The sequence below is a fragment of the Strigops habroptila genome, chromosome 22 (genome assembly GCF_004027225.2).
Source record: "Strigops habroptila isolate Jane chromosome 22, bStrHab1.2.pri, whole genome shotgun sequence".
NCBI classification, from domain to species: Eukaryota; Metazoa; Chordata; class Aves; order Psittaciformes; family Psittacidae; genus Strigops; species Strigops habroptila.
The window spans coordinates 702,411-726,868 of NC_044298.2; the positions used below are offsets into that span (position 1 = coordinate 702,411).

A 24,458-nucleotide genomic window follows, 5' to 3' on the forward strand; every position below is an offset into this window, starting at 1 on the left:
GCCGAGGGGAACGTTGAACGGGTGGGGGGGGTCCGGGGGACGGGAGTTGGCGCAGGGCAGAACGCGGGGGGTCAGCTCGAATGGGGGCTTTCGGGGGGCGGGCCTTGGGGGGGAGAAGGGTTATCATGGTCACCCAGAGCTTGCTGCCCATCCCCTGCCGCGTCCCCCCTGCCTGGCTTCAATGCAGGGCGCCCCGTCGGGGGATTGGGGTGCAGCAGGGTCCTATCGCACCCATCTGACGCGCAGGCCACCCACCCCTTGGGCACCGCGGAGGGTCCCCTCCCTTCCGCTCCCCTTTGCACTGACACCCCCCGCTCGCCGCGCAGGGCAGGGCAGGATGCCGGGCCGGGGGGGCCCTGGCCAAGCCCTTTCCGAGACTTGGGGCCTTCCCCGAGAATCGGGGCTCTTCCGCAGGGCAGGTGCAGGGAGGGACCAGAATGGTTGGTGTGCTCTGGCCGTGCCAGGAGCACGTGTCACCGGGCAGGACGGGGGCACCAGCGGCACCTCGTACCCCTGGGGTGGAGCATCAGCATCCGGCTTGGCACCGGGCATCGGCCAGGGCCAGGGGCTGTGTCCCAAAGCGGGATGAGGGTCTTATGCCTATTGTGGCACTCAGGCCTGGGGAGGTGCACTGGGACCTGGCAGGGAGGTTACTGGGAGGTACTGGGATTTTATGGGGCTCCGGGCCCCACCTGCGTAAGCATTTCGGGGGGGGTATCAGCAGTGTTTATTTGAGCGTAGGGTGAGGCAGGGGCCGGCTGGTAATGATTAACTCAGGGCTGAGCCAGATGATGAGCGCCCCCCCGGTACGAGGGGCTGGGGGGCTCTGTCCCCCCCTTGCTCCCCACCATATCCTGGGGCCTGTGGCGCAGTCCATGGGGTTAATGTGGGTTTAACCCCCAAGCCCCCCTGCCCAGGGATCCAGGGATTCCCGGCCACTGCCCCTTCTCTCTGCCCCCACCCGTGGCTTGGGGACGCTGCTGGTGGTGCCCCCCCAACCCGGGGGACTGAGCGGGACCCAACTCCGCGGGACAGGATGCTGCGGGGTCCCATCGCCCCCCGTGCCCGGTGCGAAGCGGTGCGGAGGGACCCCGCCTCGGTGGGGCCGGCGGCGGGGTGGGGCCTCCTCACCTGCCTCAGGTGTTTCTATAAAGCTCCCGCCGCCGTCGAACCGCCAGTTCCTGCTCTCGGGACCGGAGCGAGCCGCCAGCGCGCAGGGGAGGGCTCCGGCGCCCCCCCGGACTAGCCCCATGGCCACCACCACCCTCCTGCTGCTGCTGGCGCTGGGCGCAGGTGAGGGGCTGCGGACGGTGACACCCCGAGCCCGCGGGGCTGGGTCAATGGGGGGTAGGATCCGGGCCCCCGTGGCTGCTTCTGAGTGGGGACCAGGGGACCCCGGCACCAGGGATGTCACCGCCTCTCCCGGTGCATCGCCCCGGGGCTGGTGGTCCCCAGCAAAGGCGGGACATGGGGGTCTTGCACAGCCCATGGCTCCTGTCGGCCGTGTCGGTGCAGCCGGAGCCGGCTCTGCCCGGGGCTGGTATTCAGGCGTGTCTGTGAGCAGCGGGACCGCGGGCTCCCCTCCAGCACCACTGGGACACCGCCAGGGGCAGGGTGGTGACCCACAGCAAAGGGGGTTCATGGGGTGGGGATGGGGGGGCGGCTGTAGGTCTGGTGCTCCCCATAGTGCCATGTGTGCCCAGCACCAGCCCCGGCCGCGGGGTGTTCTGGTTGACCGGTGGTTGGCTCCTGAGGTCGTGGTGGTTCCCGGTGCCCAGGGAGTGTCCAGCCAAGGAGCCGTGTTGGGTAAATCCTTCTCAGCCACCGACTCCTGGTGCTTCCTTTAGGTAACTGTGCCAGCACCACCACCACAGAGACCACCACCACAGAGACCACCACCACTGACACAACCACCACAGAGACAATCACAACCACCACGGAGACGACCACTGAGACGACCACCACCACCCCCATGACCACCACTCCAAACATCACCATCACAAGCAGCAACGGGACCCAAGCCCCTGCTACAGCCTTCCCCAGCACAAGCAAAACCACAAGCTTCCAGCTCAGCAGCGCCACCACCAACAGCACCGCGGTGCCCACCCGTGGCAGCACTGCCACCCCCTACACCAACACCACTGCAAACAGCAGCAGCTTGGTCCCCCCCTTCAGCAGCACTGTGGGTCCCACCTTTGCCACCAACACAACCAACAGCAGCACCGTGGCTCCCACCTCTGGCACCAACACAACCGACAGCAGCACCGTGGCTCCCACCTCTGGCACCAACACAACCGACAGCAGCACCGTGGCTCCCACCTCTCGCACCAACACAACCGACAGCAGCACCGTGGCTCCCACCTCTGGCACCAACACAACCAACAGCAGCACCGTGGCTCCCACCTCTGACACGGATGGTGGCACAGTGATCCCCACCTCCAGCACCAAAAGCAGCACCACCCAGGTTGTCCCCACACACAGAACCTCTGTCACAGCTCCCGGGCAGACCTCCACGGTGTCATCGGGTAGCAGCGATGCTCCTCAGCCCAGCATAGCCACCGCGGTCCAGCTGCTGCGCAGCATCGCGCTGTCCTTCCGCATCCTCAACAGGAGCTTCAATGAGAGCCTGCGTGACCCCGTGTCGGAGCAGTACAGGAGCCTGAGCCGCTCTGTGCTGGACATGGTGAGTCCCAGAGCAAAGCCCCTGGTTCTGTGCCCTGTGCAAGTGCCCCTGGCACCCACTTCAGCAGCACTGGTGCCGTGATGGGGAGCGCCGAGGGGATGGGATGGATGGAGGGAGGGATGTGGTGTCTGCTGTGAGGTGTCCATCACCCTCATGCTCTGTTCCAGTTTGACCATGTCTATGGCAGTGGGCAGAGCTACAAGGGATGCAGCGAGCTCCGTTTCAGGTGAGTAGGGCTGCACCATGCAGATCCCCTGGTGCTGGGCACGATTTGGGTGCTAACACCTCTCCCATGGGCAGCCAAGGCTCCGTGGCGGTGCTGTCCGTCCTCGTGTTTGGCCAGGGCAACGCCACCATCTCCAGCACTGCCGTTGAGCAGCAGCTGAGGAACAGCCTGAACCAGGAGGGCTTCATCATGGACCTGCAGCTGGATGACATCCGGAGTGAGCAGGAGCTTTGGGATGGGGATGCGAGGGAGGATGGAGCCTCACGGGGGTGCTCGGGGGGGCTCCCTGGTGGTGGGAGCAACCCACAGAGCCAATGCGGGTTCCCAGTGCCCACAGTGGACAGCACTGGGAAGGCCAACTGGACCCTGTGGAGGAGGCCCCTTCCTGGGGATCTCCCAGGGCTGTTGGTCCTGGCCAGCCCCATGGCTCTGCCCCACAGCACAGACACGGCTCTGGTCCTCTTTCAGGCAACATGGAGATGTCCTCAGCACCGGCGCCTGCAGTGCCGGACTGGGCCATTGCTCTGCTGGTCCTGGTCTGCATCCTGCTGCTGCTGAGCATCCTCACCTGCCTTCTGCTGGTGAGTCCCCCATCCCTTCTGCCAGTGGGACCCTGTCCCCATCCCTGTGCCATCAGCCCCCCAGTCCCATCCCTGTCCCCCCCAGACAATCTGTGCGTGCCGCCGGAAGACCCGTGGGAAGCTGGACCTGTTCAGCACGAAGGATTCCTACCACCCCATGGCTGAGTATCTGCAGTACCAGAGCCACGGGCGCTACATGTCACCCAGCGGCAAACCCAACCCTTACAGCCAGGTGAGCGCCCAGCACCGCTGTGCCCAGGGCCGCTGGCACCCAGCAGCTCCCATGGCCGCTGGTTAATGGCTAACGGAGCCAGCGGGGCAGGGGACGGTGGCTCTGGGACCTGCGAGGTAACTTTCACGCCTGGATGGAGCAGCGGCACCGGTGCTGCCGGGGGCCGGCGCTGGCAGACCTGGCCCGGCGAGCTCCACAACCTCGGGTGGCTGCTGCTGCTCTGCCCCTTCCCAAGTGCCGCCGTGTCCCAGCCAGAGCCTCGCATCTGCTGGAGTCGGGGCATCCTTCTGCACCCCATCTGCAGCACCCCGTATCCAGAGCCACATAACCTGCACCCCATCTCCTGCAATCCATCTCCTGCAATCCATCTCCTGCAATCCATCTCCTGCACCCTGTATCCAGCACCCCACATTCTGCACCCTGTATTCAGCACCCCATCTCCTCCACCCTGTATCCTGCACCCCTTATTCAGCACCCCATCTCCTGCATCCTGCGCATGGAAGCTGCAGGACAGTGCCAGGAGCCGCCCGCACACGCACAGGGCCCGGCTCCCGGAGCGATGTGGGGCATAGGGGCCATGGCCGTGCCCTCCATGCTCTGCCATGCACTGGTGCTGCAGCGGGAGCTGCATCCAGCTGCGTGGCCCCATCGAGCAGCTCCCCCTGAGCAAACACCAGGGGCCCGAGTAAATATTTACCTTGGCTCTGGCTGGGCCGGGCTTATCGTGCAGGAAGAGGGACATGGCCAGGGCCACGGCTCCTGTGCCCAGGGTGCCCATGGTGGGTTATGGGTGCCCATGGGGGTCTATGGGGGGATCATGGTGGCCTTAGTGTGCCCATAGGCAACTATGGGTGCCCATGATGCAGGATGGGGGGGACACGTGTTTGGGCTGACCCGGTGGTGGTGGGGGGGTTCCCGCACTGAGGAGGGGGCTCATCCCAGCCCTGACCCCCCTTTCCCCAGGTCGCTGGCAGCAATGGCGCAGGGACCGGCACCTTCACCTACACCAACCCTTCTGCCACCTCCGACAACCTCTGAGTGACACCAGGATGCACAAGAAAAGGGCTTGGGGGGAGCAGCACCGGCCCCGGGCTCGCCCCCCCCCGCCACATGCAGCAGGAGCAGGATGGTTCTGGAGCAGCTGGATTCGTGCGCATGACAGAACTGGATGGACAGGGATTGGGATCCGGGCTGGGAGGGAGTCCCTGTGCCCCCTGGTCCCTGCACTCGCTTGGCTTTGTAGCCCTGGTCGGTACCGAGGGGGGGGTCCAGGCTCCTGCCCCCTTCCCCCCGCGCTCGCCCCTCAATTCAATGGCTCTTTTGTGGTGTTATTTTATATAAATATATCTCTCTATGTGGGATGTGGGCGCCAGGCTCGGCTCGGGGGGGTCCTGGGGGTGTTTATCCCACGTCCAGGGGTGCTGGGACAAGCCCGATGGGTCTGCCCCGGGCTCTGTGCTGGGGCTGTCCCTCACTTGCTCGGATTGGTGCCCCCCGTGCCCCCTCCCGCTCACACCCGCGCTCCCGGTTTCTGCCGCATGAGCAAACACGTCCCGTTCGGCACAACCGGTTGCGCCGCGTCACTCAAAGGTGACGATGGGAAAGGTGACCGAAGGGCCATAACGCATCAGCCCGGCCCGAGCGCGGCCGATCCCGCTCCAAACCCCTCCTGGTCCAGGTTTAGGATGCTCCAAACCCAGAGCGAGCCCCGAGAGGGCTCTGGGGAAGACAAGAGGAGCACGGCAGGGCTGGGGGGCAGCGGGGTGGAGCAGTGGGGCGGGGGATAGAAGGAGGACCTGGTCTGCTTGCCATGGGGCAGAGAGTGGGGCACTGAGCGGGGGGGCAGCCCCACGGCAGCCCCGCTTTGGGGCTGGGCGCTGGAAGGGTTTTGGCGACCACTGGAACAGCAGAAGAACAAGGAAACAACCTTCCCAAACGCGATCCCTTGTGAGCGCGGGCGCGGGGCCAGCGGGTGGCTGGTGGGGGCCCGGGGGGCCCTGCCCTGCAGGAGTGGTGGCACAAGCCCCAGGGCTGGGGGGCAGTTGGGGGGGGTAAGGGGGTGTCTCTGCTTCTGGTTTTCCTTGTGCCGCGCTGGTATCAGAGTTGCCAACAGCAACAGTGGGACCAGCATCCTGGCAGCGGGGCTGCGGGGATGGGGATGGGGGGGCTGCAGCGATGTGGTGCACGGGGAGGGGGGGGGGGTGGCACAGGAGGAGGCGCACCCGGTGATGGGGATGGGGGGACCCTGCCTTGGCTGGGGCACAAGGGCAGCACCGAGGGTGTCACCCCCAGCCCCGCACCCCCAGGACACGGTGCAGGAGGGGGGGTGCGGCCGGGCAGGGTGGGTCCCGTCCCGCCCCCCTCCAAACTCTTCCGGCCCTGGGCAGGGCCCTCAGTAATCGAAACTGGGCACGACAAAGAGCTGCTTGTTCAAAGGGAGCCGGTCCGGCCCCGACAGCGCCCGACAGCGCCCGACAGCGCCGACAGCGAGGGACCGCGATCCCCTAGGACAGGGGATAGGGAAAGATATAGGGAGAGATATAGGGGGAAGGACAGGGATAAGTACAGGCCGAGCCCCACATACAGCCCCTCCTCGTGCCACGCTGTCTCCCATCACCCCGCAGGACACAGGTACCCAGAATGTGGGTCCAGCCCTTGTTGCCACCCCAGAGGACGCCCCAGTGCCTGGCGGCCCCCCCCGCCCCCGGCTGGACCCTTGTCCCCCTCCCAGGCTTGTGCTGGGAAATGTCACTGGAGTGCCCCGACACCACGGGGATGGGCGGCAGCAGCCGGGCAGGGACTGGACACGTCAGCACTGCCCGAGCCCTGCCCTGAGCACGATTAGCCCGTGCTGGCCACAGCCCCAAGGACAGCTCAGCCCCACAGCCCTGCTGCCAGCCCCATGGCCCTGCTGCCAGCCCCACAGCCCTGGGGGGGGTGGCTCAGGAGGAGTCTGGCATTGCAGTTTATTGTAGGAAACCATGAAAATACAGCGACTGTAACAGAACCCAAGAGAAACGACAGCAGCTTGGATGGATCCCGGCGCAGGATCACCAGTGCAGGACCACCGGTGTGGGATCACCGGTGTGGGATCACCAGATCCCGACCCCACTGTGGTTAACGGGGGCCCAGCGTGTCCCTGCGGAGCACGGGGCTCCCCGGGGGACACGGGACACGCTGCAGCCCCCCAGCAGAGCAGGGGACACCCCCAGCAGAGCCCCAGTGGCTGTGCCTGGGGCAGCCACATTGAACATGAGCCATTATAAAACAAGTCTCCAACACCTTGTTCCAACCCAGCCCCCCCCATTGCCCCCCAACCCGGCTGCCTCCCCCACCCCAGCCAGCACCCAGTGGCGCACCCCACACTGTCACCCCACTGTCACCCCACTGTCACCTGCAGTCCCCCCTCCCTGCACAGCCCCACGTCCCGCTCACACCCCCCTCCATGGTCCATCTCTAGGGCTGACCCCTGCCCACAGCCTTGAGACGAGCTGGGAACGGGGCATGCGGAGAGGGAGAGGAGGGGACGGCAGCGCTGTCCCTGTCCCCCCTGTCCCCCAAACCCCACACCCGGCCTGTTCCCAGCGGCAGGGCCCCCCCCGTGCTCTGCGCCCCCAGCCCCGGCGCTCAGTGGGGTGGCAGCGCGGCTCAGTCCAGCTTGGCGAAGCCCCCGATGGTCACTTTCCGCTCCTGCTTGTTGGCCACCAGCTCCTGGAGGTGCAGGGCCCCGCCGCCGATGAAGCAGAAGGCCGGGCAGACGGGCCCGGAGCAGTCCACGCCGCACTCCCAGAGCTCACGGAAGGACACGGCATCATAGAAGCTCACCTTGCCCTGCTCGTAGTCCAGGCAGATGCCGATGCGCGGGGGCAAGGGCACGGTGCAGCCGTTGGGGTCGCGGGAGGTGAGCGCCGACCCATGCGACAGCAGGATCTTGCCCATGCCGATGGTGAGGAAGGCGTAGGGAGGGGGGGCCTCCACCGTCGTGTCCTCCGCTCCGCTGTCGTGGCCGCTGTCAGGGTCGTACCTGTGGCAGGGGGACGGGTGAGGGACGATCCGGGGCTCCCCTCGGCACCCCATAGCCGGGAGGACACCAGCACTCACCTGGGGCTCACCACGTCCTGCGGCACTTGGAACCACTCCTGCAGCTTGCTCTCCAGCCCCACTCCCACCTTGACCAGGTAGGAGCTGGGGTCCACGCAGCAGGCCCAGTAGCTCTTGCCCTGCGTGATGGCCACGTCACCGATGACCAGGTCGATGGAGAGGTGGCAGCTGGTCATGAGGCGCTCGGCGGCGAAGAGCATGGGGATGCCGGGCACGCTGCGCACCGCGCGCTGGTCCTTGCTGATGGCCAGGCGGTCCCGGTTGAAGCCCCAGCGGTTATCCAGGAAGAAGTTGAGGACTGCAGGAAGGAGGAGGAAAGGTGAGGACGGTGCGAGCAGCCCATGGGATGCTCCGATAGCTGCTGCGAGCCCTCGGCCCCTCTCACCTGGGGCGGGCGGTGTGTGCAGGTAGATGTCCTCGCTGTACTCCCCGAATCCCGCCTTGTTGCAGCCCTTCACCCGCAGCACGTACACACTGTCGGTGTCCAGGTACTCCACGAGGGCGCTGGTGCCGCGCACCTCCTCCCGTCGCTGCCACAGCTTCAGCCCCTTGGCCTTGGTGTCGGTCTTGCGGTACTCCACCGTGTAGTGCCAGGCGGGTGGCGAGTGCTGCGGCAGCCGCCAGCACAGGAAGATCTGGTCATAGGCGTAGGTGCGCTGCGTGTCGATGACGGGGGCCTCGGGCGCTGTGGGGAAAGGCACCGGCGGGCATCAGGCAGCATCCCCCCCCCCGGCAGGCGGGGAGGCGGCCAGACGCAGGGAAGGGGCATTCCGGACGGACGCACGGACGCACAACCAGGAGTCTAAAGGGATCTGACTGCAGAGACCGTGTGGAGGCACCAGAGAGGAGCGAGAGTCGGGGAGACAGAGGAGCTGCTGCTGTGGGGCTCCAGGGACCAGACAGGCTGAGTGCAAGTCGGGAGGGAGGAGAGAGAGAAAGAGAAAGAGAGAGGATGGAGGCAGCGGGAGAGGAGGAGGAGGAGATGAGGATGGCGGTGTGAGGGTGCCAGTGGCACGGTGGGAGCAGAGGCAGGGTGGGAAGGAGGGTGGGGAGATGAGGGGATGGTGGGGGGAAGTGGGACAAGGAAGAGGGTGGAAATGGGGTGATAAGGGGGACAGAAATGGGGTGAGGAGGGGATGGAAATGGGGTGAAAAGAGGGACGGAAACAGGGTGAGAGAGGGATGGAAATGGGGCAAGAGAGGGATGGAGATGGGGTGAGAAGGGGGACAGGAATGGGGCAAGGAGGGGATGGAAATGGGTTGAAAAGGGGGTTGGAAATGGGGTGAGGAGGGGGATGGAGACGCGGCGAGAAGGTGGTGGGAGGGCAGGAGGAGCGGCAGCAGATGGAGGAGTGGGGCAGAGCCAGCGCCTGCCACCGCCAGCGGGCAGGACAGGGGTGAAGGATGGCAGAGGAGCAGGATGGGGATGGAGGATGGCAGCGGCGCGGGAATGGGGCAGGACGGGGATGGAGGGTGGCAACAGAGCAGGACAGGGATGGAGGATGGCAGCAGGGATGGGGCAGGATGGGGATGGAGGATGGCAGCAGGGATGGGGCAGGACAGGGATGGAGGGTGGCAGCAGGGATGGGGCAGGACAGGGATGGAGGATGGCAGCAGGGATGGGGCAGGATGGGGATAGAGGATGGCAGTGGGGATGGGGCAGGACGGGGATGGAGGATGGCAGCAGGGATGGGGCAGGATGGGGATAGAGGATGGCAGCAGGGATGGGGCAGGACAGGGATGGAGGGTGGCAGCAGGGATGGGGCAGGATGGGGATGGAGGATGGCAGCAGGGATGGGGCAGGACAGGGATGGAGGGTGGCAGCAGGGATGGGGCAGGACAGGGATGGAGGATGGCAGCAGGGATGGGGCAGGATGGGGATAGAGGATGGCAGTGGGGATGGGGCAGGACGGGGATGGAGGATGGCAGCAGGGATGGGGCAGGATGGGGATAGAGGATGGCAGCAGGGATGGGGCAGGACAGGGATGGAGGATGGCAGCAGGGATGGGGCAGGACGGGGATGGAGGATGGCAGCAGGGATGGGGCAGGATGGGGATAGAGGATGGCAGCGGGGATGGGGCAGGACGGGGATGGAGGATGGCAGCAGGGATGGGGCAGGATGGGGATAGAGGATGGCAGCAGGGATGGGGCAGGACAGGGATGGAGGATGGCAGCAGGGATGGGGCAGGACAGGGATGGAGGGATGGGACAGAGAGAGCGGGGCGGGCTCTGGGGCAGGGATGTGACTTGCCTCAGTTACTTCGGTGACGACTCGGCAGCGGGCGCAGCCTATAAACAAAGAGAGGTAGAAGCAGGTCTGAAAAGTGCCGCCGTGGTGCGGCAGGGCCCCGCGGCTCCTGCCCGGGGGGAAGCGCTGCCCTGCCGCGGCGCAGCCGCCGTCCGTACTCACCCTCCGGCGCCGCTGCTGCCCTTACCTGGCACCACAGCCCTGCCTGTGCTGCCTCCGCACCCGGCACGGGGCGGGGGGGGTCTGGGGGCTGTAGGGGCTGTCCCTGACGGGGAGGGGGGACCAGCAGACCCGCGAGCGGCCGTGGCCGAGGGGCTGCACCTCCGCAGGGGCACAGCCGGTGCCCGGCCCTGCTGCCGTTACCTCGGATGAAGGCCAGGTCCGTGAGCAGCTTCAGCTCCCTGCTGACGTCCAGCTGGAAGTGGCTGAAGGAGGCTGTGGCCGCAGGACGGAAGCTCTGCAGCGAGTCGGTGGCCCTGAGGATCCTGAAGCACAGGAGAGCGGGGTCTCATTCGACAAGAAGCTGAACATGAGCTGCTTCAGTGTGTGCTTGAGCCCAGAACCCCGCCGTGTGCTGAGCTGCACCCCCAGAATGTGAACAGCAGGTTGAAGGAAGTGATCCTGCCCCGCTGCTCTGCTCTGGTGAGACCCCCCCCTGCAGCACTGTGTGCAGCTCTGGTGGCCCCAGCATAAGGACATGGAACTGTTGGAGCAAATCCAGAGGATGAGCAGGGGCTGTAGCAGCTCCCATAGGAGCCAGGCTGAGAACATTGGGGATGCTCGGCTGGAGAAGAGAAGCTGCGTGGAAATCTCAGAGCAGCTCCCAGTGCTGAAGGGGGCTACAAGGATGCTGGAGAGGGACTCTTCATCAGGGACTGGAGCGATAGGACAAGGGGTGATGGGTTCAAACTGAAACAGGGCAAGTTCAGGTTGGAGATAAGGCAGAAGCTCTTCCCTGTGAGGGTGCTGAGGCGCTGGCACAGGGTGCCCAGAGAAGCTGTGGCTGCCCCATCCCTGGCAGTGTTCAAGGCCAGGTTGGACACAGGGGCTTGGAGCAACCTGCTCTAGTGGAAGGTGTCCCTGCCCGTGGCAGGGGATTGGAACCGGATGAGCTTTAAGGTCCCTTCCAACATAAACCGTTCCATGATTCTATGCTGTTCACCCTGCCTTGGGCACTGCAGCGCCTTGTCCCCTGGGTCCCTGCAGCCCGGTACCTGTTGTGCAGCTGCTTGGCAGCCTGGACGAAGCAGGGGTGGTCGGTCTCCTTCAGCACCTCCTGGGCATAGCCCACCATGCCCGAGTTCTCCAGCATGGCCTGGTGCTCCTGGATCTGGCCGTGCAGGCTGGCCAGCCGCTCCTGCTGGCACTCCTCGATGGCCTGCAGCAGGGTGGCCCGCTTCTCCTCCAGCATGGAGCACAGCCCCTGGATCAGCTGTGACACCTCCTCCTTGGCCTGCGAGCCATTCACCTGCCCGGAACGGTGGGGTCAGCACGCTGCATGCCCTGGGGCTCAGAGGGACAGCCCAGGGACAGCCTGGGGACCGCAGGCACCTTCCACCCTCACCTCGGTGTGCTTCACCGTCTCCTCCAGCTCAGCAATCTGGGTCTGCACCGTGTCCTGGCTGCTCAGGATGTAGGCGAGGCTTTTTGTCAGCTTCTCCTGCAGGGAGGGAGGTGAGGGGAGGCGCTGGCAGCTCCCACCCCCCTACTCCACACTCCCCCATCGGGTGACCCCAATTCCCCCCCATCCCTGCCCCAGCAGCTCTTACCCTGAGGGCTTGGTATGCGCTGAGCACTGGGGTGATCTTATGGCTGGTGTGAGTGCGCCGCACGCGGCAGAGCTGGCACACCAGTCGCTGGCACGTCTTGCAGTAGTGAGTCACCTCCTCCTTGTGCTCCGGGCACATCAGCCCCTGCATGTGGCCATAGGGGAGCTCAGCGGGGCTCTGAACCCACCGCCCCTGCCCCCCCCCAACCCTCAGCACCCCCCAAAGCAATGAGCGGGGAAGGAGCCGGTACCTTGGGGCGGAAGGTGAGGGTGGGCGGCGTGGGCTCGTGCTGGGCTTTCTGCGTGCCCCAGGGGTGGTAGAGCTTGAAGCACTCGTTGCAGAAGCTGGACTTGCACTCGGTGCAGCCCTTGGTGGCCTCCAGCTGCGGGGGCTTGCAGAACTGGCACATGATGGCAGCGCTGATGTTGATGGTCTGCCGGTAGCGCTCCACCACCCGCTCCAGCGTCAGGTTGCGGAACAGGCTGCCCAGGCCCCGCTCGCCCAGGTCCACGTCCCGCCGGCACGCCGGGCACGGGAAGCTCACGCTCTGCGGGTGCACCGTGCCCCGCTTGCGCCCCGGGTAGGTGCCAAAGCCTGCGGAGGGGGGAGGCGGGGAAGGGCATCAGGCTGGGGCAGCACCCCCAGAGCCCGCGGGTGCCATCCCCGTCCCCTCCGGCCACCCCACCTGACTTGAGGAGGCGGTCGAGGCGGTCGGGCTTGGGCACAGCGCGACGTCCCAGGCGGGGGCTGCGGGTGGCCGGGGTGGCGGCGGGCGAGGAGGGCTCGGAGGTGGGGTCGCAGCAGAGGTAGCCGTGCTGCAGCAGCACCTCGCTGGCGCAGACGTGACACACGTTGTGCGTGCAGGGCAGGGCCAGCGGCTGCTTGTACATCTCCTTGCACACCGGGCACACCAGCTCCCGCTCCATGTTCTTCATGCTGGTCTGGGGAGAGAGCGGGGAGCGTCATCTGCTGGGGATGGGGCTGGGGGCACGGTGGGGATGGGAGCAGCAGCAGGGACAGGGTAAGGACCAGCACTGGGACCAGCAGCAGGATGGGGACCAGGGCTATAACTGGGATTGGCGCTGGCACCAGGGCCACAACCAGGACCAGCACTGGGACCAGGACCAGGGCCAGGACCAGTCTGTGATCAGGGCTGGGAGCAGCACCAGGGCCAGGATCAGGGCTGGGAGCCAGCAGCATGGTCAGGATTGGGATCAGGAGCAGCACCAGGGCTGGGATAGGGATGGGAGGGGGGATGGGACCTGCACCAGCAGCAGGACCAGCACCAGTGCTGGGAGCAGCACCAGGGCCAGGATCAGGGCTGGAACCAGCACCAGGGCCAGGATTGGGATCAGGAGCAGCAGCATGGTCAGGATTGGGATCAGGAGCAGCAGCAGGGCTGGGATGGGGATGGGAGGGGGGATGGGACCAGCACCAGCAGCAGGACCAGCATCAGGGCCAGGATCAGGCCTGGACCAGCAGCAGGATGGGGCCCAGGGCTGGGTTCGGGCTGGGGCTGGGGCCGGCCCCAGGGTCACGATGTGGACCGGCACCGGGCCCAGAGCCGGGCCCGCGACGGGTGCGCGGAGAGGGGGGGGTCCCGGTGCTCCGGGTCGCGGGTTCGAGACCCTCAAGGGCAGCGCCGCCGCCCCGCTCGTCCCCCCGCCGCGCCCCGCCGCGTTGCCATGGCAACGCCAGGCCCCGGGGGGAGCGCGGCCCGGCCCGGCCGCCCCGCGGTGCCCCCCCTCCCGCCGCCGCCGCCGCCGCCGCCGCTCACGCTGATGCGGACGAGGGCGTCCATGATGGAGGTGAAGGTCTGCAGGTCCTCGCCCTCGGCCATGGCTCCGCGCCCGCTCCCGGCGCCGGTCCCCGCGGCGGCAGCAGCGGACAGCGCGCTCCGTTGCAGGGAGCGGCGGAGCCGGGGGGGAGGGCGGGGGGCGGCGGCGCGCATGCTCAGCAGGACCGGGAACGGGGGGGTTGGGGGGGGAGCGGCGGCACCGGGAGGATCCCGCAGCACCCCCCGGGCACCCCCGGGGGCGGGTTCGTTGCGCGGAGCCCGCGGAGCCGGTACCGGGGCTGGTACCGGGGAGGAGAGGGGGGAACACGAGGACGGCGGCGCCTCTGCCCGCCGCCAGGGGGCGCCGCAGCCCCGCGCCCGGCAGCCAGGGGGCAGCACCGAGCGCGGCGGGGCGGGGCCTCCCGGCGCGGGCGCAGTGCGCGGAGCGGCGGCACCGGGACGGCACCGGGGCGGCGCCGCGGGGCACGATGGGTAACGGCGGCGGATGGGGGGGACACCGGCAGTGTAGCGGGGGGGAGGGGGGGGGACCGGGAGTGAGGGGCGGGGAGGGCTCGGTCCCGGTGTCCCCGCTAAAGCGTCCCCCCCGGTCCCAGCCGTAGGCACCGGCACGTCTCTGGCGCTGTCGTCGCTGTTATCGCTGCTGCTGTTCGCCGGGATGCAGATGTACAGCCGGCAGCTGGCGTCCACCGAGTGGCTGACGATCCAGGGCGGGCTGCTGGGCTCCGCGCTCTTCGTCTGCTCCCTCACCGTATCCTTTGCGCGGTGGCACCGGGGACCAGGGCTGCGGCGCCTCCTCGTTACGGCCCCGATACAGTCCTTAACCCCCCAGCCAGGCCTTCAACAACCTGGAGAACCTCGTCTTCGGCAAGGGCTTCCAGGCCAAGATATTCCCGGAGAGTGAGTGCTGCGGGGCCGGGGGGACAGCGGGGCCCATGGGGAGGGGTTTGGGGGTGTCCCTGCCCTGCCTATGGGGCCGAAGGGCTCTGCTGCAGCCCTGACCCGCTGCGCTGGGGCTGCATCGCTCCCTCCTGCTCTTCCCGCAGTCCTCACCTGCCTCTTGCTGGCTCTCTTTGCCTCCGGCCTCATTCACCGCGTCTGCGTGACCACTTGGTAAGTGCAGACCCGGCTCGGGAGGGTGAGGAGCGGCCGTTGTGCTGCTGCGGCTGCTGATGGGGTCCCGGCTGGGAGAGGGCCGGGGACCCCCAGTGGGATCGAAGGCGAAGGTGTTGGTTCATCCCGGTGTGTTCCTGCCTGCCTGAGCACCCTCATCTCTTCTTTACCCACAGCCTCATCTTCTCCATGGTCGGCCTCTACTACATCAACAAGATCTCCTCCACCCTCTACCAGTCCGCAGCGCCCATCGCTGCTCCCGCCAAGGCCATCGGCAAAGGCAGGAAGAGGAATTGATGTCCTGCAGCCCCTCCCCAGGGCAGCCCCCTCCCTGCCGGGCCAGCCTGGGGCTCCTGGCCCCCCAATAAAGCCATTTCTTTGTAGCTCCATGTCCAGAGCAGTGGCTTTGGTTCCTCTACTCAGTTTCCTCTCACTGCTGTGTGCCAGAGGGTGGCCCCACTCAGGCTGCGGTGGGTTCCCTGCTCACCAGTGCTGGGGGGCTCCGGTGGGCGATGGGGGGAGCACACTTCATCCGCTGGTGCAGCCATTGGGAACAAAGAGGACGGGGGTGGCCGTGGGAAGGCTCCGGGTGCTGGGAGCCGTGGGAGGGCTGGCAGGACCCGCTCCCACGCCAGCACCGCGGCCGGATGCGGCGGAAGCCAGGTGCTTCCTGCGGCACCGGGCCCGCAACGGGAGGGGGCTGGAACGGGAACGGAAGGGGGGAGGGGTGTGTGGAGGTCACCCGCCCCGCCGGCAGGGGGCGCTGCACGGGCCTCCCGCTGTGCATGAGTTAAGCGACGTGGCGCTACCCCGAACTACAACTTCCAGCGGCCCCCGCGCTGCGGCGCGGCCGGGACGTCATCTTAGCGACGGCAGGAGCGTGGGGCCCGGGACAACGGAGCCGGTACCGGGGCGGGGGGGGGAAACGGGACCGGAACCGGGACCGGGCGGGATCTCACGGCCGCTCTCCCCGCAGGCCGCCATGACCAAGCTGGGGCAGTGGCTGTGCGGACTCGCGCTGTTTGGCTCCGCATGGGCCGCGCTGGCGCTGGCGCCGCCGGGGCTGCGGTTACCGGCGCCGTTCCGCCAGGCCCTGCTGCCGCTGCCCGTGTACCTGCTGGTGGCCTTCGGCTGCTACTCGCTGGCCACCGTGGGCTTCCGCCTCGCCACCTTCAACGACTGCGAGGAGGCGGCGGCCGAGCTGCAGGAGCACATCCGGGAAGCGCGGGCGGACCTGGCCCGGCGCGGGCTGCGCTTCTGAGCCCCATAAACCGCGGGGACGGTGGGTCCGGTGCGCCCGGAGGGGGACACCCGGGGTCCCCGGGGCGCTGCTTGAGGCTGGTTGCGGGGGGGTCCCCCCCAGTTCCCCCCGCGCTGCGCGGAGCCCGCCCCGGCCTCCCCCGTCTCGGCGCTGCCGCTCGGAGCCCGGCGCTGGGATGGGGATGGAGGCGGCGCGGCCGGGACCGGCTCCGCGGGCACAGCGCTTTCCCTTCTGATGCGGTTCCCGCCGTCGGGCGGGAGCTCCTGCAGCCTCATCCCGGCCGCCGCAGCCGGATTCCAGCGGGAGAAGGAGGGACCTCCGCGGGGTGGAGCGGGCGGCGCAGCCTTCACAACGCAGCACCCGGGGGTCCCGTGTGTCCGGGGGAGGGCTCAGCCCCACGCTGCGGCCGCTGCGCGGTGCCACACGCCGGGACCTGCCTCCCCGCAGCTGCTTCACATTCCAGCCAAAAGGACTTTCTTGTTCTTAATGAGCGGCTCCGCAGCCGGGAGCAGCTCGCACGGGGCGGGAGGACTCGGCGTAATTAGCAGGAGGAACTAATGAGCTGTTTCCTGCGCAGCAGCGGCAGCGCGGAGCTGGGTGGGCAGCGTCGGGGTGGCACCGCCCCGGGGTCGGTACCGGGGGCAGAGACCACAGGGCAGGAACTGCAGCTACTGCGGGCTCCTCGCAGCCCTCCCTGGGCTCCTCACCCCCACACGGAGGGCGGCAGCGTCTCCCTGTTGGGTTCATGCTGCTGCAGGCGCTCGCCTCCGGCCTCCCCATGGGGCCATGTCCTGGTGCTCCCGGCACACGCAGCCGGAGCCACCCGGAGCTCGGCCTCTGATCCCGGTCTTGCTCCCAGTCCCGCTTCTGTCCTGCTCCCGGTCCTGCTCCCATCCTGATCCAACTCGCGGTCCTGCTCCCATCCTGATCCCACTCCCGGTTCTGCTCCCATCCTGATCCAGCTCCCGGTCCTGCTCCCATCCTGATCCCGCTCCCGGTCCTGCCCCGTCCGTGTTGACTTTTCCCAGGCACAAGGTGTGAACCAGCGTCTGAGCCGCCGCTCGGGCTCTGCCAACATCGTCGTCACCGCTTCCTTGATCCGCCTGCGTCACCATCCCTTAATCCTGCCCCGGGGGGGGGTTTCTCCTGCCCCATAGGGGGCTCTCCTGCCCCATGGGGGGGTGTCTGCTGTCACCTTTCCCAAGGCTGTGGTGTTCGTTGTATAACTTGTCACCCGACCACGCTCCTGTCCCCTGCTCATGCACTTGCCTGGTGGCTTCATTCCAGATCATTGTTCATCGACTCTGGGTCCACGCCAACGTGTTCAAGCCACAGAGGCCTTTTCCGTCCCCATTGTGACCAGTGGCCCCAGGCTGCTGCTTCGGGGGGGGAGTCAGCGCAGCCTTCCCAGGCAGTGCCACCATCCCCTGGGTCCCATCCGAGGCTGATGCTTCCACATTGCTGGAAAGTGGGATGAGCCCCCAGACCCACACCAAGGGAGGGCACCCCAACGCGGCACCGGGAAGAGTCTCTGATTTATTAAAAGGCACTTAAATGGGTACAAAAGAGACTACGTGGGGCTTCCCGGCAGCGCCAGCTGGCACCGGGCATGGAAAACTGTCCCATGGGAGCCGGGGGGGGTGCTCCTGGCACCCCAAAGGCATCGCTGAGCCCAACCCGACATGGAGGGACCAAGGGCTGGGGGGATGCTGGTGAGGGTGAACTGCAGGGGCAGGAGGTGCCCTCCTGGGGCGCTCAGCACCGAAATGGTCTGTACTGGAGCAGACTGGGATGGGGGGGGTGTCCTTCATGGTCGGGGCCCTCAGGTGAGGAGGGGTCTGTGGGGCTTGTCCCGGTACCGCCAGAAGAGCCAGAACCTCACGATGCTGGTGACGATCCCCGGCACGTTGGGGACCTGCGGGGTGGGGGGAGCGGATCCGGATCCACCCGTGGGATGGGGGGAGCGGATCCGGATCCACGCAGCTCCGGGGGGCATTTATTGGCCTTATAGGAGTTAATTAATGGGAATCGATCCTCGTGTCCCTGAGCCCAGGCACAGGCTCTGCCGTGTGACACACAGTGATGGACTGGGGTCAACCCAGTGCCACCGCTCAGCTGAGCGCCGTGGGGTGGGATGGGATGGGATGAAATGAGACGGGATGGAATGAGGCAGGATGGGATGGAATGGAATGAGATGGGACAAGATGGGATGGGATGATGGGACGGGATGGGGTGGGATAAGATGGGACGGGATGGAATGAGATGGGATGGGACGGGATGGAATGAGATGGGACAAGATGGGATGGGATGATGGGACGGGATGGGGTGGGATAAGATGGGACGGGATGGAATGAAATGGGATGGGATGGAATGGAATGAGATGGGACAAGATGGGATGGGATGGGATAAGATGGGACGGGATGGGATAAGATGGGACGGGATGGAATGAGATGGGACGGGAAGGGAACAGAAGGGGAAAGAGAAGGAAAAGGGGAAGGGAAGGGAAAGGGGAAAAGGAAAGGGAAGAGAAGAGGAAGGGGAAGGGAACAGAAGGGGAAAGAGAAGGAAAAGGGGAAGGGAAGGGAAAGGGGAAAAGGAAGAGGAAGAGAAGAGGAAGGGGAAGGGAAAGGGGAGCACCCCTCATCCCCCCGACGCACCGTGATGTAGGGGTCTTGGAGCTGGAGGCCGTAGAGCGTCCAGCTGGAGGAGGCCAGGCACGTGGTGACGGCGAGGGGGAAGGACAGGCAGCGCGTCGACCTGCTCCGCACCACCCTGGCCTACGGCAGGACCAGGCTGGGGCCGGGCAGCGCCGGTACCACCGCGGCCCCCCCCCCAAAGCACCCCCCCGGCCCCACGCACCAGGTCTGCGAGCGGCGACAGGTACATGCTGATGGTGAAGGCGCTGCAGAAGAGCCCCAGGCGCGCCAGGCGCGTCCGCGCGTCCCCCACCGCCACCGTGAAGTAGCCGTAGCCCGTGGCCAGCACCGCCAGCAGCACCAGGCTCTGCAGCAGCACCATGCGCTGCGGGGCACGGGGGGGGGACACCGTCAGGGTGAGGGTCCCCCTATGCCCCCCCATCCCCATCAACCCAGGCTGCTCCCCACCTTTGCAGGGCTGTAGTAGAGGTACACCAGGATGTAGAGGGTCTGCAGCGCTGCGCCGATGGTGTTGACAGTGATCAGGGTCCAGTCCTGCTTCAGGCACCCGTAGCCCAACCAGCTGAGGTTGCTGTGGGGCAAAGAGGTGCTTGGCACTGGGGGTGCTGCCCCCCAGCACCACCGTGTGCCCCCCAAACTACATGGGCCCCGCTGTACTTGACGTCGGTGGTGAGGAAAGGCAGGAACTGGATGTTCTCCACGCTCTTGGTTGCCAACATCTGGCGCAGGTCGGACCTATGGAGAGTGGAGCGGGGCAGGCTCCTGGGTGCCAGCACCATGGTCCCTGCAGGCAACGGGCACCCCAAAACCTGCACCCCCCAACTTGTCACCACCCCTTTGCCCTTGTGATCGCCAAAGCCCACCAGTGCCTGCTGCACCCCTCTTCCATTGCACCCCCAAACCCTCTGCACAAGCACCCAATGGAAACCACTGCACCCCCCCACTGTCCTCCCCACTGCACCCCAATCCTCCCACAGCCCCCATGGGCATCCCTGCGCCCCCCAAACTGGCCCAAATGCACCTCACCCCACATACACCCCCCCCCATACTCTCCCCCATAACTGCCCCACTGCCCTCCCTACTCCATCCCACACCCCCTTCTATAGCCCCTCTGCACCCCACATTCGCCCATTGCCCCCCTGCACCCCAAACTGGCTGCACTGCACCCCACATTGCCCCTTTGCACCCCCAAACTGGCCCCACTGCACCCCACATCCCCCCGTTGCCTCTCTGCACCCCCAAACTGGCCCCTCTGCACCCCCAAACTGGCCCCACCGCCCTCCGTATCACCCCGCTGTGTCCCCCCGCACGGGCGCTCACAGCCCGGTCCCGAACATGGCCACGGTGCAGCCGAGGCAGGCGGCGGCGAGCAGCGGCGGCGGGGCCATGCTGGGCCGCGGTACCGGGCACCGGCGGGGGCGGTGCTGCCCGCGCGGGGCGGGGCGGGACGCACTACCGGGGCGGGGCCGGCCGAGCACCGGGCGGGGGCCCTCCCCCCGCATCGGGCCATGGCACCGAGGGGCCGGGTGGGGGCGAACGGACGGCTCGAACCTACCCGCAGTATCCGCCCCCCCACACCAAGGACCCCGCATCCCCGGGCTCGTACCGCAGCTCACCGGGAACCTCCGTCACTGCGGTCCCCCCACCGGTCCAGAGCCTGTCCGCCTGCATGGGTCACACACCGCTGTGATCCCACCTCCCCAGGACCCCCCAATCTCTATACCCCTGTGATCCCACCTCCCAGGACCCCCCCAATCCCTATATCCTTGTGATCCCACCTCCCAGGACCCCCCCAATCCCTATATCCCTGTGATCCCACCTCCCAGGACCCCCCCAATCCCTATATCCCTGTGACCCCACCTCCCAGAACCCCCCAATCCCTATATCCCTGTGATCCCACCTCCCCAGGACCCCTCAATCCCTATATCCCTGTGATCCCACCTCCCCAGGACCCCGCAATCCCTATATCCCTGTGATCCCACCTCCTCAGGACCCCGCAATCCCTATATCCGTGTGATCCCACCTCCCAGGACCCCCCAATCCCTATATCCCTGTGATCCCACCTCCCCAGGACCCCCCAATCCCTATATCCCTGTGATCCCACCTCCCCAGGACCCCCCCAATCCCTATATTCCTGTGATCCCCCCTCCCCAGGACCCCCCCATTCCCACACCCTGGAGTCACACATCCCTGCGATCCCCATTCCCTAGGATCCCACCTCCCCAAGCCCCTGCAGCCCCAAGGTCTCACGCCACTGTGATCCCCAAGCCCCCCACTCCCAGCGCTCCCATTCCCCTCCACCCCCTGGGGCTCTGGCTGCACCTCGGCCCCCTCCCCACCGCCCCAGGCCTGGAAGCTCATCCCAATGCACAGGGAAGGAGATAAAACACCCGCCCCCAAACCTCGGGGGGCTCCGTGTCGCCAGATGGAGACAACCGATGGCACCAGCAAACTGCGGCCCTTTTCCACTTCAAAGCCCTCCCCAAGCACCAGCCAATTAAGTAATTGACCAGCACAAATGCCCCACATGGGCCATTGCTCCTGCCAAGGCCAGGCCAGCTCAGGCACACGGTGTGGGGGCCAGACCCCTCCCCATCCCCACGTTCTTATTGGTCTTGGTTATTTATTCAAGACAATAGTATAAAAACTCCCGTTAGAAAGCTGTACAAATGGGGGTGCCCAAAGCACCCACCATGGGTGGTGCTGGCAGGGGGGGGTCCCCCTCCAGCACCGGGGAAGGTAAAAGGGGGGTGTGGGGTGAAGGATAGAGAAGGGGGATGGCTTGCACAGCCCCACTCCGCTGGCTGCTGTTGGGCATCTCACACACATCCAGGCTCCCAGCGCCGGGGACACCGAGGGACCACAGCCCCGTCGGCAGGACACGGTGGAGACCCCCCCACGGTGAGCTCCGGTCCAGGGGAACCAGCCCCCCGCTCCCCTCCAGTCCGGGGCAGCTCCAGCCCCAGGTTCCTGCTCAGCCTCGACGTCCTGCGAGGGCCAGGGGGGCCCGAGGGCTTTGGCTGCTCAGCTTTGGCTTCGGGCCCTCCAGCCCTCTAATACTGACAAACCCTTTCTCCCCTCGCCCAGACGTGCGCAGGGCAGGCGGCCCCGGGGTGCACATAAGGACCACGGGGTTCCCCCCCTGCATCCCAGCTCCATCCCCGGCGGCCGCAGCCATGGTCCATCCGGGCCCGGCGCAGCGGTCACAGCCCCTGCGGCACCAGGAGGGGCACGAGGAGGCTGATGAAGGTGAAGGGGCTGGTGCTCCTCATCGCCGAGTTCTGCCCCACGCTCCTCAGCACGTGCGCAGCTGCATCATCTGTGCGATGGGGACAGAGGAGCTGTGAGCATCATCCCCGAGGGAGGTGCCGTGACCCACATCATCACCCCAAGCAGGGGCTGCCACCAGCTCCCCTGGGGACAGCAGTGGGGCCCAGCACAGCCCCATGGCCACCCGGACACATCTCTCTGCCTTGCAGCCATCAACCTACCTGCCTGGATCCTCCCCTTCTGCGTAGAGGCAGGGACAGGCGGTGCCTGAGCTGCAAAGCAAACACAGGGTCAGGCTTGTGGCAGCCCCCAAGGACCTCCCCATGGCCAGGCTGCACCAGGGACTGTCCCCCCACAGCCACCAGCACTGTCCCGGTCCGTGCTCCGTGTGCCCACACCGGGGCTGGGAAAGGAGAGTGGGAATGGGGTGGGATGCAGGGGCATCCGGGCAATACTCACTGCCTTTGCCAGCCACCATCACCTTCAGCTTCAGGCATGCTTCACCGTGGTGGTGAATGGGCTTGGCTGCAAGGGAGGAGGTGGGTTAGGGCCGGGGGGGGACCCAGCAGGATCCCCCCTACCCCGGCAGCCCCCTGGGCTCTCACAGATGTAGTAGTAGCTGTGCCCCTCCTTGAACTCCTTGCCCAGCGTGAAGGGGGTGAAGCGCTGGAACTTCTCGGAGAACTTCTCGGGGCCGTGCAGGGCGCTGGGCTTGTCGCATTCCCAACGGATCTGCTCCTTGGAGCGGGGCTTGCAGGCCTCGTACTCCTCGGGCTCCACCAGGTAGAGGGTGTAGCGCTCCATGGCACGGGGGTCCACGCTCCCCTCCTCGTAGTGCGGGCAGATGATGTCCAGGTAGTCGTTGAGGCGCACCTCCACAGTGTAGTCGCTCCACAGGAACCTGCAGCAGGAGGGGTCAGCTCCATAGGGAGAGGTGCAGGAGCCCTTCCCATGCACCCCCAAAGCCCCCCCCCACTGATTTACAAGGCCAAGGGACAGCAGAGCAGCTCTTTCTAAGGGGCGAGCTTCGGTCTGCCCTTCCCTGGGCAGTCCCACAGTGCCCAGGCTGGCTTTGGGAGGAGGAGTCCCCCCCCATACCAGCACCCCCATTCCCAGCGCACCCCGGGAGCAGGGAGGGGACCTGCCCCAGCACTGCTGGAGCCAGGAGGCGGCGGCAGCGATACCCGTGGGGCAGCCGGCCCGGCTGCAGCGCCTGCTGCTCCCCACACCTCACCCCGGGGGGGTGGCAGCCGGTCAGAGGCCTCGCTGGGGTCCCCTCTTAAAGCACATCCAACTCGGGGGGACACCCACTACCCCCCAAACCCTGCTCACCCCTGGGGGGAGGAATGGACACACACAGCCCTACAACAGGCTAGGGTCGGGGATGGGGTCACCCCACAACCCCGAGGCCGGGACCTGGGAGCAGCCGGGGCTTGGGGGGCGCCGATCCCGGCCTTCCCCCCCCCCCGCATATCCTGCCCAGGCGGCAGGAGCCGGGGCCAGCCCCGTGTTTGTCAACACGCTTCCCTGTGCCCCGGCGCCGGGGCTGGCGCCGCGCCACCGCCGCGGGGAAGGAAGAGGCCCCGCTCCCGCTCGGCCCTGGGAACGGAAAGGCCCCCCCGGTCCGCACCTGGGCCGGCCCCGCCGCCTCCCCCCGCACCGGGCTCGACCCGCACCTCCACCTTCCCCGGGCGGCCCGAAGCTCCGGCCGCGCCGCCCGCCCCGGACAAAGGCCGCCGGGGAGCGCCCAGCCCCGGCAGGGAGCGGCGCCGTCCGCGCCCTCGGGGCCGCCGGTGGAGGTGCGCGGCGGGGGGGGGGTCCCGGTGCGGCGGCACTCACCGGGGGTTGGAGCTGTTCCAGAACACCGTGTGCCGCTCGGCCGCCGCCGCCCAGCACAGCCCGAGCCCCAGCAGGGCTAGGGTCAGCCACCGCCGCTCCATGCGCTCCGCGGGCCGCTCCGCCGGGCGGGCACCGCGCCCGGCCCCCGCCTTAAGTACGGCCCCGCCGCCGCCGCCGCCGCGCCCGCCCCGCGCCCCGCCCCGCGCACCGGGCGAGACACAACAACAACACTACGGGCAGCGCGGGGGGGCCGCCCCGAGCGCCACCGGCACCGGGCACCGAACCCCCCCCCCCCCGCCCCATGGCACCGACCGTGAGGGGGGGGCGGCATCACCCCCAGTGATGCGGGCGCGGGGGGGGTCACACCCCGCCGAGGCACCGGGGTGATGGGCGGCGGGGGGGTGAGGCCCCCGGGGGGTGATGGCCCCTCGAGACAGCCGCGAGTGGGGTCCGGGTGATGGGGGGACCCTCGGACATGTCGCCCCCCCAGCCCTCCCCGTGGGAACCCCTTTATCTGGGGTGCTGGACCGCAAGTGAGCGGGGTTGGGGGCTGCAGTGGCTGCTAAGGAGGTGCTGGAGGGCATGGGGGGGGACAGGGCAGCTCCCCCCATTCTTGCCCTTATCAGCTGCCTCTGCCCTCCCCGGGCAGCACTGGACAAACCCCCCCCACATCCCTTGCTGTTG

The 24,458-nt window shown here is 67.3% G+C and overlaps 6 protein-coding genes across 9 annotated transcripts; 3 read left to right on the plus strand and 3 right to left on the minus strand.

Moving 5' to 3' along the window:
* The first annotated feature begins 1,086 nt into the window (after positions 1–1,086).
* On the plus strand, positions 1,087–5,083 carry MUC1 (mucin 1, cell surface associated). The gene is made up of 7 exons (XM_030473743.1): positions 1,087–1,293; positions 1,848–2,683; positions 2,851–2,909; positions 2,984–3,126; positions 3,378–3,490; positions 3,576–3,722; positions 4,686–5,083. The coding sequence occupies exons 1-7, from the start codon at positions 1,251–1,253 to the stop codon at positions 4,758–4,760; spliced, it is 1,416 nt and encodes a 471-aa protein (XP_030329603.1). The 5' UTR covers positions 1,087–1,250; the 3' UTR covers positions 4,761–5,083.
* A 1,588-nt stretch (positions 5,084–6,671) lies between these two features.
* TRIM46 (tripartite motif containing 46) lies at positions 6,672–13,780 on the minus strand. The gene is made up of 10 exons (XM_030473729.1): positions 13,617–13,780; positions 12,525–12,780; positions 12,090–12,433; positions 11,840–11,983; positions 11,635–11,730; positions 11,285–11,538; positions 10,434–10,555; positions 8,209–8,508; positions 7,824–8,121; positions 6,672–7,746 (listed from the first exon to the last, which is right to left on the minus strand). The coding sequence occupies exons 1-10, from the start codon at positions 13,677–13,679 to the stop codon at positions 7,371–7,373; spliced, it is 2,253 nt and encodes a 750-aa protein (XP_030329589.1). The 5' UTR covers positions 13,680–13,780; the 3' UTR covers positions 6,672–7,370.
* A 7-nt stretch (positions 13,781–13,787) lies between these two features.
* Positions 13,788–15,130, plus strand: KRTCAP2 (keratinocyte associated protein 2). Of its 2 annotated transcripts, none has more exons than XM_030473750.1 (5): positions 13,788–13,906; positions 14,231–14,385; positions 14,471–14,534; positions 14,681–14,747; positions 14,924–15,130. In XM_030473750.1, exons 1-5 carry the CDS (start codon positions 13,789–13,791, stop codon positions 15,042–15,044), a joined length of 525 nt encoding a protein of 174 aa, XP_030329610.1. In that variant the 5' UTR covers position 13,788; the 3' UTR covers positions 15,045–15,130. The 2 variants fall into 2 exon arrangements, with proteins under 2 accessions (XP_030329610.1, XP_030329611.1); XM_030473751.1 differs by having other exon boundaries at positions 13,801–14,108.
* Positions 15,131–15,533: 403 nt separating this feature from the next.
* Positions 15,534–17,574, plus strand: DPM3 (dolichyl-phosphate mannosyltransferase subunit 3, regulatory). Of its 2 annotated transcripts, XM_030473753.1 has the most exons (3): positions 15,541–15,651; positions 15,724–16,029; positions 17,296–17,574. In XM_030473753.1, exon 2 carries the CDS (start codon positions 15,730–15,732, stop codon positions 16,006–16,008), a length of 279 nt encoding a protein of 92 aa, XP_030329613.1. In that variant the 5' UTR covers positions 15,541–15,651; positions 15,724–15,729; the 3' UTR covers positions 16,009–16,029; positions 17,296–17,574. The 2 variants fall into 2 exon arrangements, with proteins under 2 accessions (XP_030329612.1, XP_030329613.1); XM_030473752.1 differs by having other exon boundaries at positions 15,534–15,651; positions 15,724–17,574.
* Positions 17,525–20,350, minus strand: SLC50A1 (solute carrier family 50 member 1). 2 transcript variants are annotated; one of them, XM_030473748.1, is made up of 6 exons: positions 20,272–20,350; positions 19,323–19,400; positions 19,113–19,236; positions 18,868–19,029; positions 18,666–18,785; positions 17,525–17,923 (listed from the first exon to the last, which is right to left on the minus strand). In XM_030473748.1, the coding sequence occupies exons 1-6, from the start codon at positions 20,334–20,336 to the stop codon at positions 17,831–17,833; spliced, it is 642 nt and encodes a 213-aa protein (XP_030329608.1). In that variant the 5' UTR covers positions 20,337–20,350; the 3' UTR covers positions 17,525–17,830. The 2 variants fall into 2 exon arrangements, with proteins under 2 accessions (XP_030329608.1, XP_030329607.1); XM_030473747.1 differs by lacking the exon at positions 20,272–20,350 and adding an exon at positions 19,986–20,103.
* A 924-nt stretch (positions 20,351–21,274) lies between these two features.
* On the minus strand, positions 21,275–23,965 carry EFNA1 (ephrin A1). The gene is made up of 5 exons (XM_030473749.1): positions 23,775–23,965; positions 22,541–22,836; positions 22,395–22,460; positions 22,157–22,207; positions 21,275–21,984 (listed from the first exon to the last, which is right to left on the minus strand). The coding sequence occupies exons 1-5, from the start codon at positions 23,873–23,875 to the stop codon at positions 21,869–21,871; spliced, it is 630 nt and encodes a 209-aa protein (XP_030329609.1). The 5' UTR covers positions 23,876–23,965; the 3' UTR covers positions 21,275–21,868.
* Between the last annotated feature and the right edge of the window lie 493 nt (positions 23,966–24,458).

Coding starts and splice junctions, on each gene's coding strand:
- DPM3 (XM_030473752.1), top strand. CDS start 15,730: ATGACCAAGCTGGGGCAGTGGCTGTGCGGACTCGCGCTGTTTGGCTCC.
- TRIM46 (XM_030473729.1), bottom strand. CDS start 13,679: ATGGCCGAGGGCGAGGACCTGCAGACCTTCACCTCCATCATGGACGCC. Junction 10,556..11,284: donor GCCAAGCAGCTGCACAACAG/GTACCGGGCTGC, acceptor CCTGTGCTTCAG/GATCCTCAGGGCCACCGACT. Junction 7,747..7,823: donor CAGGACGTGGTGAGCCCCAG/GTGAGTGCTGGT, acceptor CCCCTGCCACAG/GTACGACCCTGACAGCGGCC.
- EFNA1 (XM_030473749.1), bottom strand. CDS start 23,875: ATGGAGCGGCGGTGGCTGACCCTAGCCCTGCTGGGGCTCGGGCTGTGC. Junction 22,837..23,774: donor TGGAACAGCTCCAACCCCCG/GTGAGTGCCGCC, acceptor CTCCTGCTGCAG/GTTCCTGTGGAGCGACTACA. Junction 22,461..22,540: donor GCACAGCTACTACTACATCT/GTGAGAGCCCAG, acceptor CCTCCCTTGCAG/CCAAGCCCATTCACCACCAC.
- KRTCAP2 (XM_030473750.1), top strand. CDS start 13,789: ATGCTCAGCAGGACCGGGAACGGGGGGGTTGGGGGGGGAGCGGCGGCA. Junction 13,907..14,230: donor GCGCGGAGCCCGCGGAGCCG/GTACCGGGGCTG, acceptor CCCCGGTCCCAG/CCGTAGGCACCGGCACGTCT. Junction 14,386..14,470: donor TCTTCGTCTGCTCCCTCACC/GTATCCTTTGCG, acceptor CCCCCCAGCCAG/GCCTTCAACAACCTGGAGAA.
- SLC50A1 (XM_030473747.1), bottom strand. CDS start 20,053: ATGGCCCCGCCGCCGCTGCTCGCCGCCGCCTGCCTCGGCTGCACCGTG. Junction 19,401..19,985: donor GCCATGTTCGGGACCGGGCT/GTGAGCGCCCGT, acceptor CACTCTCCATAG/GTCCGACCTGCGCCAGATGT. Junction 19,030..19,112: donor TCTACTACAGCCCTGCAAAG/GTGGGGAGCAGC, acceptor CGTGCCCCGCAG/CGCATGGTGCTGCTGCAGAG.
- MUC1 (XM_030473743.1), top strand. CDS start 1,251: ATGGCCACCACCACCCTCCTGCTGCTGCTGGCGCTGGGCGCAG. Junction 1,294..1,847: donor GCTGCTGGCGCTGGGCGCAG/GTGAGGGGCTGC, acceptor TGCTTCCTTTAG/GTAACTGTGCCAGCACCACC. Junction 3,127..3,377: donor GCAGCTGGATGACATCCGGA/GTGAGCAGGAGC, acceptor GTCCTCTTTCAG/GCAACATGGAGATGTCCTCA.